This window comes from Somniosus microcephalus, chromosome 11, assembly GCF_052327205.1.
Source record: "Somniosus microcephalus isolate GS21.2 chromosome 11, FLI_Smic_1.0, whole genome shotgun sequence".
In the NCBI taxonomy this organism is placed as follows: Eukaryota; Metazoa; Chordata; class Chondrichthyes; order Squaliformes; family Somniosidae; genus Somniosus; species Somniosus microcephalus.
The window spans coordinates 87,530,237-87,543,740 of record NC_140997.1 but is presented as its reverse complement, the minus strand read 5'-3'; the positions used below and the strand labels follow the sequence as shown (position 1 = coordinate 87,543,740).

The window sequence follows — 13,504 nt, the reverse complement described above, 5'->3', positions numbered from 1 at the left end:
ACCCAGCATCAGCACAGATACGCACACCTCGGTGGGTGCCATGCGAGATAGAGTAGCGTTGACAGCTGGTGTCTCACAACTCACAAGTGAGCAAGAGCAGATGGTGCAGACAGGGACAGCAGTGGAGACTCCTCACCGGAGGGCGCAGGATGTTCCCAGCTCTGTTCAGCTGCATGCAGGTGCTGAGCCTCGGGGGCCATCCAGAAAGAGGGTGATCCTGGAGGTGCAGCAAGAAGTGGAGAAGGCTTTGACAGGTTTTGCAACTGTGATGTCTGCAAATGTGCAGAGAATGGAGGAGTCCATCTCCAACGACATGTTGGAGATGGACTCCATGGAAGAGCCATGTTGGAGATGGTTTCCATGGAAGAGCCTACAGTCGCCATCGCCTGCAACCGATGTCCTAGGGGGAGTGTTTGCTAGTGCTGTTGGGGAGGGTTTAAACTAAAATGGCAGGGGGTTGGGAACCTGTGCAGGGAGACAGAGGAAAGGGAAGCAAGGATAGAAACAAAAGACAGGAAGGAGAAAAGCAAAAGTGGAAGGCAGAGAAATCAAGGGTGTAAATCAAACAGGGCTACAGTAAATAATAATTCTAAAAGGACTAAGAGTGTTAAAAAAACAAGCCTGAAGGCTTTGTGTCTTAATGCGAGGAGCATTCGTAATAAGGTGGATGAATTAGCTGCGCAAATAGATGTAAACGGATATGATATAATTGGGATTACGGAGACATGGCTCCAGGGTGACCAAGGCTATAAATTCAACATCCAGGGGTATTCAATATTCAGGAAGGGCAGGCAAAAAGGAAAAGGAGGTGGGGTAGCATTGCTGGTTAAAGAGGAGATTAACACAATAGTAAGGAAGGATATTAGCTCTGATGATGTGGAATCTGTATGGGTAGAGCTGAGAAATACCAAGGGGCAGAGAAAACGTTCGTGGGAATTGTATACAGACCCCCAAACAGTAATGCTGAGGTTGGGGGATGACATTAAACAGGAAATTAGAGACGCGTGCAATAAGGGCACAGCAGTTATCATGGGTGACTTTAATCTACATATAGATTGGGCCAACCAAATTAGTAACAATACTGTGGAGGAGGAATTCCGAGAGTGTATAGGGAATGGATTCCTGGACCAATATGTCGAGGAACCAACTAGAGATCAGGCCATCTTAGACTGGGTATTATGTAATGAGAAAGGATTAATTAGCAATCTTGTTGTGCGAGGCCCCTTGGGGAGGAGCGATCATAATATGATAGAATTCTTCATTAAGATGGAGAGTAGAGACTAGGGTCCTGAATTTAAATAAAGGAAACTACGATGGTATGAGGCGTGAGTTGGCTAGGATGGATTGGGGAACGTTAATTAAAGGGTTGACGGTGGATAGGCAATGGCAAACATTTGAAGAACTACAGAATTTGTTCATCCCTGTTTGGCATAAAAATAAAACAAAAAAGGTGACTCAACCGTGGCTAACGAGGGAAATTAGGGATAGCATAAGATCCAAGGAGAGGACATATAAATTGGCCAGAAAAAGCAGCAAAACTGAGTATTGGGAGCAGTTTAGGATTCAGCAAAGGAGGACAAAGGGATTAATTAAGAGGGGGAAAATAGAATGTGAGAGTAAGCTTGCAGGGAACATAAAAACTGACTGTAAAAGCTTCTATAGATATGTGAAGAGAAAAAGATTGGTGAAGTCAAGAGTCGGTCCCTTGCAGTCAGAATCAGGGGAATTTATAATGGGGAACAAAGAAATGGCGGACCAATTAAATACATACTTTGGTTCTGTCTTCACAAAGGAGGACACAAATAACCTCCCAGAGATGTCGGGGAACATAGGGTCTAATGAGAGGGAGGAACTGAAAGAAATCAGTATTTGTAGGGAAATGGTGTTAGGGAAATTGATGGGATTGAAGGCCGATAAATCCCCAGGGCCTGATAATCTACATCCTAGGGTACTTAAGGAAGTGGCCCTAGAAATAATAGATGCATTGCTGGTCATCTTCCAAAATTCTATAGACTCTGGCACAGTTCCCATGGATTGGAGGGTAGCTAATGTAACCCCACTATTTAAAAAAGGTGGTAGAGAGAAAATGGGGAATTATAGACCGGTAAGCCTGACATCGGTAGTGGGGAAAATGCTAGAATCCATTATAAAAGATGTAATAGCAGAGCACTTGGAAAACAGTGACAGGATCGGACAAAGTCAACATGGATTTACAAAAGGTAAATCATGCTTGACTAATCTACTGGAATTTTTTGAGGATGTAACTGGTAGAATAGATAAGAGAGAACCAGTGGATGTGGTGTATTTGGACTTTCAGAAGGCTTTCGATAAGGTCCCACATAAGAGATTAGCATGCAAAGTTAAAGCTTATGGATTGGTGGTAAGGTACTGACTTGGATAGAGAACTGGTTGGCAGACAGGAAGCAAAGAGTTGGAATAAACAGGTCTTTTTCCAAGTGGCAGGCAGTGACTAGTTGGGTACTGCAGGGATCGGTGCTAGGACCCCAGCTATTCACAATATATATTAATGATCTAGACGAGGGAACTAGATGTAATATCTCCAAGTTTGCAGACGACACAAAGCTGGGTGGGCGTGTGTGCTGTGAGGAGGATGTAGAGAAACTTCAGTATGATTTGGACAGGTTGGGTGATTGGGAGATGCATGGCAGATGCAGTATAATGTGGGTAAATGCGAGGTTATCCACTTTGGTGGCAAAAACAGGAAGGCAGATTATTATCTGAACGGCAATAGATTGGGAAAAGGGGAAGTGCAACAAGACCTGGGTGTCCTTGTGCACCAGTCGCTGAAGGTAAGCATGCAGGTGCAGCAGGCGGTTAAGAAGGCAAATGGTATGTTGGCCTTCATAGCGAGAGCATTCGAGTACAGGAGCAAGGATGTCTTGCTGCAGTTGTACAGGGCCTTGGTGAGACCACACCTTGAGTATTGTGTGCAGTTTTGGTCACCTTATCTGAGGAAGGATGTTCTTGCCATGGAGGGAGTGCAGCGAAGATTCACCAGACTGATACCAGGGATGGCAGGAATGACGTATGAAGAGAGATTGGGTTGATTAGGCTTATATTCGCTAGAGTTTAGAAGAATGAGAGGGGATCTCATTGAAATTATAAAATTCTAACAGGACTAGACAGACTAGATGCGGGAAGGATGTTCCCGATGGCGGGGGAGTCCAGAACCAGGGGTCACAGTCTAAGGATAAGGGGTAAGCCATTTAGGACTGAGATGAGGAGGAATTTCTTCACCCAGAGAGTGGTGAACCTGTAGAATTCTCTACCACAGAAGGCAGTTGAGGCCAATTCATTAAATATATTCAAGAAGGAGTTAGATATATTTCTTAAGGCTAAAGGGATCAAGGGATATGGGGAGAAAGCAGGGACAGGGTACTGAGTTTGGATGATCAGCCATGATCTCATTAAATGGCAGAACAGGCTCGCAGGGCCGAATGGCCTACTCCTGCTTCTATCTTCTATGTTTCTATGTAACACGGACATGCAGTAGGATAGGATAGGCACCTGCATGGAGCAGCTAATGCGCTACTCACAGGAGCACATGCTATCTCTGGAGAATAGATGGCTATCTATGGAGAATAGATGGCAGGCACTCATAGACCTCCTCTCTGGGAGGGATGCAACGTAGACGTGGGTCCTCATGGCCCCACTACTGTGCAGCAAGGTGCTCTCCAGCTCCTTGCTAGCCGGGAAGTGTGGGTGGCCCATGAGAGGGATGATGGTGAGAGGGGACATGGAAGTGGAGACTCCTCTCAAAGCACCCACACTTGTCCCCCGTTTCCCCCCCTCAGTCAGAGCCAGATGGCTCTTTGGATCGTGATAGCTGAGTCTGCCCCTGCACAGTCGCAGGAGGAGCAGACTTTGGCGGGGCCATCACAGGCTCCAAAACTCAGAGGATGTCCGCCAAAAGGGTCTGCAGTCGCAGCAGGGAAGTGAGTAGGCTGCCTCTACCTCTGCTGAAGCCACAGAGGTAGCACCTCGTAGAAGCACACGTAAGAGAAAGATGAAACACAAGTAGGTGCACAAGGGTAGCCACTTGGGTATTTTAATAAATGTTTCTGTAAAGTTTCCGTTTCTGTGATGTCACAGATAAAAATATTTATTTTCACCACTGGACAAATTTGTGTGCAACTTTAGAAGTGGCTTCGTGAGTTGGAGTGAATGGTGAGACATAACGTTACCTCCAGCAATGGTGGTCAGTGTGAAAGGAATGGCTTGGTCATTGTAGGGATGCTTTATGGTGTTGCTGTGGGGTAGTATGAACCTGGCACAGCATGTGGCAGCCATATAGGTGTAATATGTAAAGTTAGTAAATCTGGCCATGATGAGGCAGCAATGTGCTCAGGTGCTAGTGGGATCTGGACCGGAGGTTCCTCCTCCTCCTCCTCCTCGTCTTCCAGCTGTTCCTCCTCCTCCTTTGAAGAGGCTGTGCGCTCAGAGCCTTGCTCCTCATGCAGCGCTAATCCTTGCTGCTGCACAATGTTGTGATCTAAATTACCTCGGTCGCCTCTACTGCTTGGGTTGCTGCTGCGCTGACAAACACACCCAAGGGAATGGTGTGTGGGGGCGGGATGACGGCATGTTCCTGACCCGCTCCAAGGTTTTTCAAATTTTCCTCCTGACCAGCCTCCAATCGACACCAGAAAATTCTGGCCCATGTGTTCAGGCCCCACTCTAGGAATTGAGCACCTAATACAATGGGACAGGATTGCTTATGCAGTGGAGGCAGTACCGAGGGAGTGCTGCACTGTGATAGAATCTCTGTGGGGTTCCCCGATCCCATACTGTAACTTCCAGTTCAATGCGTTACATACCTGGATTTCGAGCTTTTCTTCTTGCCAGGGTTCTGAATGCCGACTCGTACAATCCCATTTTCAGGAATCCTTCCACCAAACCACACACAGAGCTCCCAGTGGACACGGCTTTCCTGGCGTGGGGAGTAGAGGAGTGGCTCATCGTGATGTTTGCAGTAAAGAGCATTTATGGAGTGCTGGTCTGTCACACTGGCCAGCTGAGGATCAGAGGGCCCAACAATGTCCATCCACAGTGCACAAGCATTCACACCTCTCAGTGCTAATGCCAACACGGGCCTTGGGTTAGTATAATCAGGAGTGTAAGCAGGAGGCAGCTTGCCTATGGAGAGAGAAAAAACTGTAACCCATATCCAACTGCAAACATGTGAAAAATTGCCTATCAGGTAAATGATGTAACTATGGGTTTGGATTCTACTGTATCTTTTTGTTCAATGGAGAAAGATTTGCAAGTGGGCTGACTCGCGTGAGCGAATCCAGATCAGAGCTTGCTGGCTGATTCTCCAGAGAGAATACACTCCAGCAGGACTGATTAGTGATTGTGGTGCTCAGACTAAGTTAGAATACACAGCCTGTATTACTGGTCACATTTGGCAGTGCACTGTTTACCTGCGCTCTCAGCCAGGAGGCTGTGTGAAGGGTGAAGCAGTCGAAGGCCACAGATATCCATCCCACAGCTAAGGACGAGCTGCAGTGTGTGGTGAAGGGCCGTAGGATCAACGAATAAGTTCTCAAACACTAGCGCCATGGTAACCTGAAATAGAGTAATGTTGAAATGAATCAATCGATTGGCACGTTAATTCTCAGTAGGTGCTCAAAGCAACCTGTAATCCTTCACATATAAGGGTCAAACTTACAGATGGGCTATACTAGCAGGGAGTTTGCCTGCTATGTGTGGTGTCAGAGTGGCTCATTATTGGTATAGTGCATTTGTAAAATTGATCCCTAATTTCCCTCTGTAGGTACTCGCTAGAGTACTGATACAAGGGCCATACACCTTGACTGCCATTTCTCGCATGATGCTAAGTCAATGTAAGCATTACCAACACTCGGGATATGTGTCCCTTTATTCCTCTGAACCAGCATTAACAATGGACCTGTCTACACGTTTACACAGGGCTGTTCCATTCCAACTACATCACTGGCATGTGACAGCAGTGTGTGATCCTGCCCTTACGTGTAAATAAGGGCCTTGTCATCCATGACCTTATTGTGGACGATCAAATTGACATCATGGCATTGATGGAGACATGGTTGAAGGGTGATGATGTAGGAATGGTCTAATTCCTATCAAGAGACTGAGGTCGACTCAGGCGATCAATCAAAAGAAGTTTAATGTAAAACTAACTGAGTTTAACAGCCAAATGCAAGAGAACTACGGATACAGGTCTTTACAGTTCAGAGGCTCCACGAGGACTGCCCGGGCGGTCCCGTGGACGGCGTCATGACGTCATCATGTTTTTCCCGCCGTTGGAGGATCACGTGATTAACGGCATGATGTCATCGCGTTTGCCCGCGCTCTTAAAGGGACCGCGCTCTGTACATGCAAACAGTATATACAAAGATACAGGTTCAGGCTGTAGCTAACAGATTGTTAAAGGGAATTATGTACAGTTGTTCAGAGTCCCTTAGTGGCTCTGCCACAATGACACCTTTCCCCTTAATGAAGCTTCCCCACCTGGCTATACTTTCCACCATATTCCACGCCCAAACCACCGTGGTGGTGGTGTAGTCCTTATATCTAAATCACACCTTGGTCTGTCTCCCTACTCCTCCGGCAACTTCTCCTCCTTTGAGCATCTCACATTGTTCCACCCCTCTCGTCTCTCTTTTAAAATCTTTACTCTGTACCGCCCACCCAAATACCACACCAATTTTCTCAATGAGCTATCGTCTCTGCTTTCCTCCCTCTGCCTCTGCACTGAGCGACTTCTCATCCTCGGTGATTTCAACCTCCTCTCAACTCATCGTGCTCCCTCGTCTCTGAGTTCACTGCCCTCCATTCCTCCCTTAATCTCTCCCTTCATGTCAACTCCCCCACCCATATACACACTCTTATGTTCATTAATATGTAGACATTCTTATTATGAACACAGCTAGCTTTTGCTAGACACTTTTATTGAGCACATGTGGACTAGGTACAGTATCTGTAGAGGCTTCCATCTTGACTGTTGCCTTGTGGGTAGCCTAGTGCCTCATGGGTAATGTAGTCTTAATATACATACAGCTGGGTAGTGTAGTCTTATGCATACAGCTATATACAGCTCTACACAGCTCTACGGCTCCACCTAGTGTCCACTATAGAATGACATGTTATTGATCATTACATCCCCCTTTCTTTGAGGTTTAACAAAATCAATATCAATCAACTTTCAAGAAAACAATAAAGATAATATCAGTAGCACTTTTGTTAGTGCTCTATAAACATAAACATTTTCAAAACAGTCAACACATTTTCAAAGCTTTACATTGTACTCAAAGATTACGTCTATCAGGCTTTTTTACTTCACGTGTGGATCTTCTCAACACGGGTAAGTCTGATGTGTCTTCATGAGATTGTTCTGGCGGTGAATGACAAGATGCAGTTGCGGCATTGTCATCAATCTGCTCTTGAATAGATCGAGGTCTCCTTGCGATCTTTGCTTGGAGAGGGTTTCAGTGTTTCCTTCACTCTTCATGCCATAACTCTCAATGTAGTCAATGCACTCTCGAAAAACTGCTGGCAGCTGGATCCCATCATACAGCATAGTCCTCTCAGCAGCCTCGGCTAATGGAACACCAAAGATTGGCCTGAGGGAAGAAGGAGTATCCACCGGAACTGCTTCCTGCTCTGGTGCAGGCTTCTTCTTTTTCTTTTTCTCTTTCCACTGCTTAACAACATCTGCTGCGGTTATATCTTTGGACTTTTTCTCCTTGTGTTTTTCCTCTTTTGCTTTTCTTCCTTTGGCTTCTCTTTGACCTTAAAGTCTTTTTCTTTCTTCTTGGAGAAACTAGGCTTTTTGAAGACATGGATACCCTTTGGCCTTTTCATCCTTGATGGGCTCTCTGCTTCATCACCTGAGTCATCTGGTCTGCTTATGGCACAGTTTATACGGTAGACTCTCTTGACCAGTTCTAAGTCTTCACAAGCTTTGTCACCTAGTATCGAATCAAGTCTTTCAGCCACAACAGAAAACATGAGATGATGCACTTTGTCTTTGACTGTCACTTTAAGTCTGCATACACCTAAGCTATCTATTTTCTGTCCATTATAGCTCTTCAGTAGTACTGAATTTTTCTGTATTTTGAGCTTTTCTTTCATATTTTTTATGTCACTCATACTGATTAAGTTTGCTTTTGCCCCAGTGTCCAGTTTCAATGTAACTAATGCTCCATTTATCTGCAGTGGGATCATCCATTTGTCCACTTTTACTGCATTGACTTTATGTTCAGCATTGTCCATTTCTGAGGGCTGCACATTTTCTGTATCTTTTTTGATATCGTCACATGACACCATTCCTACAAAAAATGTCTCACTTAAATCAGTGTCCTCAATCACATTAACTTGTTGCCCTTTCTTAGTTTTTACTTTTGAAAAGCATTGTTTGGCAAAGTGATTCTTTCCATTACACTTTGTGCACATTTTTCCAAACGCTGGGCATTGTCTTAACTGGTGTTTGTAACCACAGCGTTTACAATTAAAAATTTCATCCTCCGATTGCTTTTCATTTCTGTTCTGCCCACGTTTCTTCCCCTTGTAGGACACAGCACCGACAGCAGCATTATCACTCATTACAATCGCATCATTATTGATTTCACTGAAAGTCTTCGCGTGCTTTCGAGCTAGCTCGCTGGCTTGGCATATTTTCACCGCATTTTCCAAATTTAGTTCGGTTTCTCTCAACAGACGTTCCCTGACTTTTTTATCATGAATACCAAACACAATCTGGTCACGAATCATGGATGATTTCAGCTCAGAGAAATTACATGTCTGTGCTTTCAGTTTCAGATCAGTTATAAAGCTATCAAAAGTCTCATTTTGCTTCTGTGTCCTTGAACAGAACATGTATCTTTCATAGGTCTCATTCTTTTTGGGAGAGCAATGTGCATCCATTTTTTTTAGCACATCTTCTAATTTTTCTCTGTTCTCCTCTGGATTAAATACAAATGTATTAAATATCTCTATCGCCTGTGGGCCTGTAACCGTAAGCAGCAACGCTATTTTTCTTGCGTCTGGCTTCGTACCGAATCCGATGGCAGCAATGTAGAGTTCGAATTGTTGTTTAAAAATCCGCCAATTGTAGTCGACATTTCCCTCGAGATTCAAACGCTCTGGTGGCTTCAAATTCTCCATGTCGCTTTTCACAATTTTCAGCAGATCTTCACCATCCTGGTACCATCTTATGTTCATTAATATGTACACATTCTTATTATGATCACAGCTAGCTTTTGCTAGGCACTTTTATTGAGCACATGTGGACTAGGTACAGTATCTGTAGAGGCTTCCATCTTGACTGTTGCCTTGTGGGTAGCCTAGTGCCTCATGGGTAATATAGTCTTAATATACATACAGCTGGGTAGTGTAGTCTTATACACACAGCTATATACAGCTCTACACAGCTCTACGGCTCCACCTAGTGTCCACTATAGAATGACATGTTATTGATCATTACACACACTGCCACCCCTACCCATGTACACATGGCCGCCCCCTCGATCTTATCATCTCACGTGGCCTCGATATCCCCTCTGTAGTCATCACCAATAAGGCAATCTCCAACCATTTCCTTATATCACTCTCTACCCATATCCTCCTTCTCCCTCCTGAACCCACTTCTTTTCGTATCCGCCCTGGAATAAAAACTCTAACCACTGCACTTTCTAATTCCCAACCACCTAAGTACTATTCTCAATGACATCGCTGCAGCTATTGACTTACTAAATCACACCCTCTACACCACCTTAGATGCCCTTGTTCCCACTAAAATCATTACACTCTCTCACCCTAGTCATTCCCCCTGGTATACCCCTCATCTCCACTCCCTTAAATCCAAGGAATGCAGACTTGAGAGTCTTTGGCGGACAACTGGTTTAATTATCCATCACCAGATTTGGCTAGATTATATAAAGCACTACTGGGTCCTGCTCTCCATCACTAAAACCGCCCATTATTCTAAGATCATCCAGGACGGCAAAAATAACACCAGGCTTCTCTTCTCCACCACTAACCGTCTTCTCAAGCCACCCTCCCCACCTCCTTCTCCCTCACCTCCAACAATAAATGTGAGGAGCACATGGCCTACTTTGTTAAAATCACTGACAACATCCGTTCACCTGCTTCTGCTTTCAATTCCCTCCCTTCCCGAACCCACTGGACCTTACTTCCTCTCCGTTTTCCCCCTGCCTTAACCCTAAATTTGCATATTTCTCTCCTCTCTCCCCTCTTGCCCTTTCAAAGCTCATCTTGTCAATGAGACCGACCTCCTGCTCTCTCGACCCTATTCCTACTAAATTGCTGACAACCCAACTTTCCTTCCTGGCTCCCATGTTAGCGGATATTGTTAACGGTTCTCTCTCCTCTGTTATTTTCCTCTTTCCTTCAAATCTGTGGTCATCACCCCTCTCCTCAAAAAAACAACCTTTGACCCCTCCGTCCTTGCACACTATCGCCCCCATCTCCAACCTCCCTTTCCCCTCCAAAGTTCTTGGAAGTGTTGTCACCTTCCAAATCTGTGCCCATCTTTCCCAGAACTCCTTGTTTGAATCCCTCCAACCAGGCCTCTGCCCCACCACAGCACTGAAACTGCTCTTACCAAGGAAACAAATTGCAGCCTAATTGACTGCGACAAAGGTAATCTATCCATTCTCGTCCTTCTCAACCTGTCTGCAGCCTTTGACACGGTTGCCCACAAAATTCTGCTCCAACGCCTCTCCACTGTCATCCAGCTGGATGGGCTTGCACTTGCCTGGTTTCATTCCTATCTTTCCAGCCATAACCATAGAATCACCTGCAATGGCTGTTCTTCCTGATCCCGCACTGTCACCTCTGGTGTCCCCCAAGGATCTACCCTTGGCCCCCTCCTATTTCTCATCTACATCATCCAGCGACACAACGTGAGTTTTCACATGTACGCTGATGATACCCAGCTCTACCTCTCCTCCACCTCTCTCGAACCCTCTACCGTCTCTATACTATCAGTCTGCTTATCCGACATCCAACATGAGTAGAAATTTCCTCCAATTAAATATCAGGAAGACTGAAGCCATTGTCTTCGGTTCATGCCACAAACTCCATTCCTTTTCCACTGATTCGATCTCTCTCCCTGGCAACTATCTAAGGCTGACCAAGTCTGTTTGCAACCTTGGTGTCATATTTGATCATGAATTGAGCATCCAACCTCATATCCGTTCTATCACTAAGACTGCCCATTTCCACCTTCGTAATATCGCCCGTCTCTGCCCTTACCTCAACTTATCTGATGCTGAAACCCTCATCCATGCCTTTATCACCTCTAGGCTTGACTATTCCAATGCACTCCTGGCCGACCTCCCTAGTTCTACCCTCTATAAACTTGAGGTCATCCAAAACTCTGCCGCCCGTGTGCTAACTCGCACCAAGTCCCGCTCACCCATCTCCCCTGTGTTTGCTGACCTACATTGGCTCCCAGTTAAGCAACCCCTCGATTTTAAAATTCTCATCCTTGTTTTCAAATCCCTCCATGGCCTCACCCCTCCTTATCTCTGTAATCTCCTCCAGCCCTATAATCCTCCGAGACCTCTGCGCTCCGCCTATTTGGTTTTTTGAACATCCCTGATTTTAAATGCTTCATCATTTGCGGTCATGCCTTCAGCTGCCTTGGTCCTAAGCTCTGGAATTCCCTCCCTAAATCTCTCCGCCTCTCCACTTCTCTTCCCTCCGTTAAGGCGGTCCTTAAAGACTACCTCTTCAACCAAGCTTTTGGTCATCTGCCCCAACATCTTATATGGCTCGGTGTAAATTTTTATTTTTAAAGCACTCCTGTGAAGCACCTTGGGACGTTTTATTATGTTAAGGTGCTATATAAATATAGATTATTGTTGTTGTTGTTACCTCAGGCTTCTGCTCACAGCTCGCCCCGATCTCAGTCGCGCTGGGACAGTAGCTCTCATCTGTCTCTACTGTCTGCCAATAAAACCCAGTCTCAATCTCAAATATCTTCTGAACGGCCTGTGTAAAAACCAAAAGACAGAGAAGCTCAGTCCAAAATGTGATCAAAGTCACATACTCAAAGAACCTATGCTTATTAAAGTATCTTTCACACACACCCAGTGTGAATAAACTGAACACGCTCAGTGTGAACAAACAGTGAACACGCTCAGTGTGGACAGTGAACACGCTCAGTGTGAACAAACAGTGAACACGCTCAGTGTGAACAGTGAACACACTCAGTGTGAATGAACAATTTATTCAGGCCCACCTTGGTATCTGGGTTGACAGAGATCATGGAGTTGAGACGAGTTGGGGGAAGGCAGACATGTGGAGGGAACATTTGCTCCTGAAGAGAATCATTCAGCTGCGTACTCCACCATATCGCTGCTTTCAGGCATGTTTGAGATAAGAATTTCACAACCAGCTGGTAAAATATAGATGTTCCTCGCAGTTCCTCCTTCATCTGCAAATAATCAAAGAGAGGAGGCAAGGAAACATAGAAACATAGAAGATAGGAGCAGGAGTAGGCCATTCGGCCCCTCGAGCCTGCTCCGCCATTCAATGCGATCATGGCTGATCATCCAAATTCAGTACCCTGTCCCTGCTTTCTCCCCATATCCCTTGATCCCTTTAGCCTTAAGAAATATATCCAACTCCTTCTTGAATATAGTTAATGAATTGGCCTCTACTGCCTTCTGTGGTAGAGAATGCCACAGGTTCACCACTCTCTGGGTGAAGAAATTCCTCCTAATTTCTGTCCTAAATGGCTTACCCCTTATCCTTAGACTGTGACCCCTGGTTCTGGACTCCCCGACCATCGGGAACATCCTTCCTGCATCTAGTCTGTCCAGTCCTGTCAGAATTTCATAAGTTTCAATGAGATCCCCTCTCATTCTTCTAAACTCCAGCGAGTATAAGCCCAATCGACCCAATCTCTCCTCATACGTCATTCCTGCCATCCCAGGTATCAGCTTGGTGAATCTTCGCTGAACTCCTTCCATGGCAAGAACATCCTTCCTCAGATAAGGCGACCAAAACTGCACACAATACTCCAGATGTGGTCTCACCAAGGCCCTGTACAACTGCAGCAAGACATCCTTGTTCCTGTACTCAAACCCTCTCGCTACGAAGGCCAACATACCATTTGCCTTCTTAGCCGCCTGCTGCACCTGCATGCTTACCTTCAGCGACTGGTGCACAAGGACACCCAGGTCTTGTTGCACTTCCCCTTCTCCCAATCTATTGCCATTCAGATAATAATCTGCCTTCCTGTTTTTGACACCAAAGTGGATAACCTCACATTTATCCACGTTATATTGCATCTGCCATGCTTCTGCCCAATCACCCAACCTGTCCAAATCATACTGGAGTTTCTCGGCATCCTCCTCACAGCACACATGCCCACCCAGCTTTGTGTCGTCTGCAAACTTGGAGATATTACATCTAGGTCCCTTGTATGGATCATAAATATATATTGTGAATAGCTGGGGTCCAAGGACCG

The 13,504-nt window shown here is 45.5% G+C and overlaps 1 protein-coding gene across 1 annotated transcript in view; it reads right to left on the bottom strand.

The window, feature by feature from the left end:
• LOC147110699 (uncharacterized) overlaps positions 1-13,504 on the bottom strand; it is a 246,681-nt gene that overhangs the window by 15,269 nt on the left and 217,908 nt on the right. The window contains exons 12-15 of the mRNA XM_085999950.1: positions 12,272-12,466; positions 11,905-12,021; positions 5,445-5,589; positions 4,839-5,157 (exon numbers count right to left, since the gene is read on the bottom strand). Coding sequence (XP_085856076.1) covers positions 4,839-5,157; positions 5,445-5,589; positions 11,905-12,021; positions 12,272-12,466 — 776 coding nt within the window. The remainder of the gene's footprint in view (positions 1-4,838; positions 5,158-5,444; positions 5,590-11,904; positions 12,022-12,271; positions 12,467-13,504) is intronic.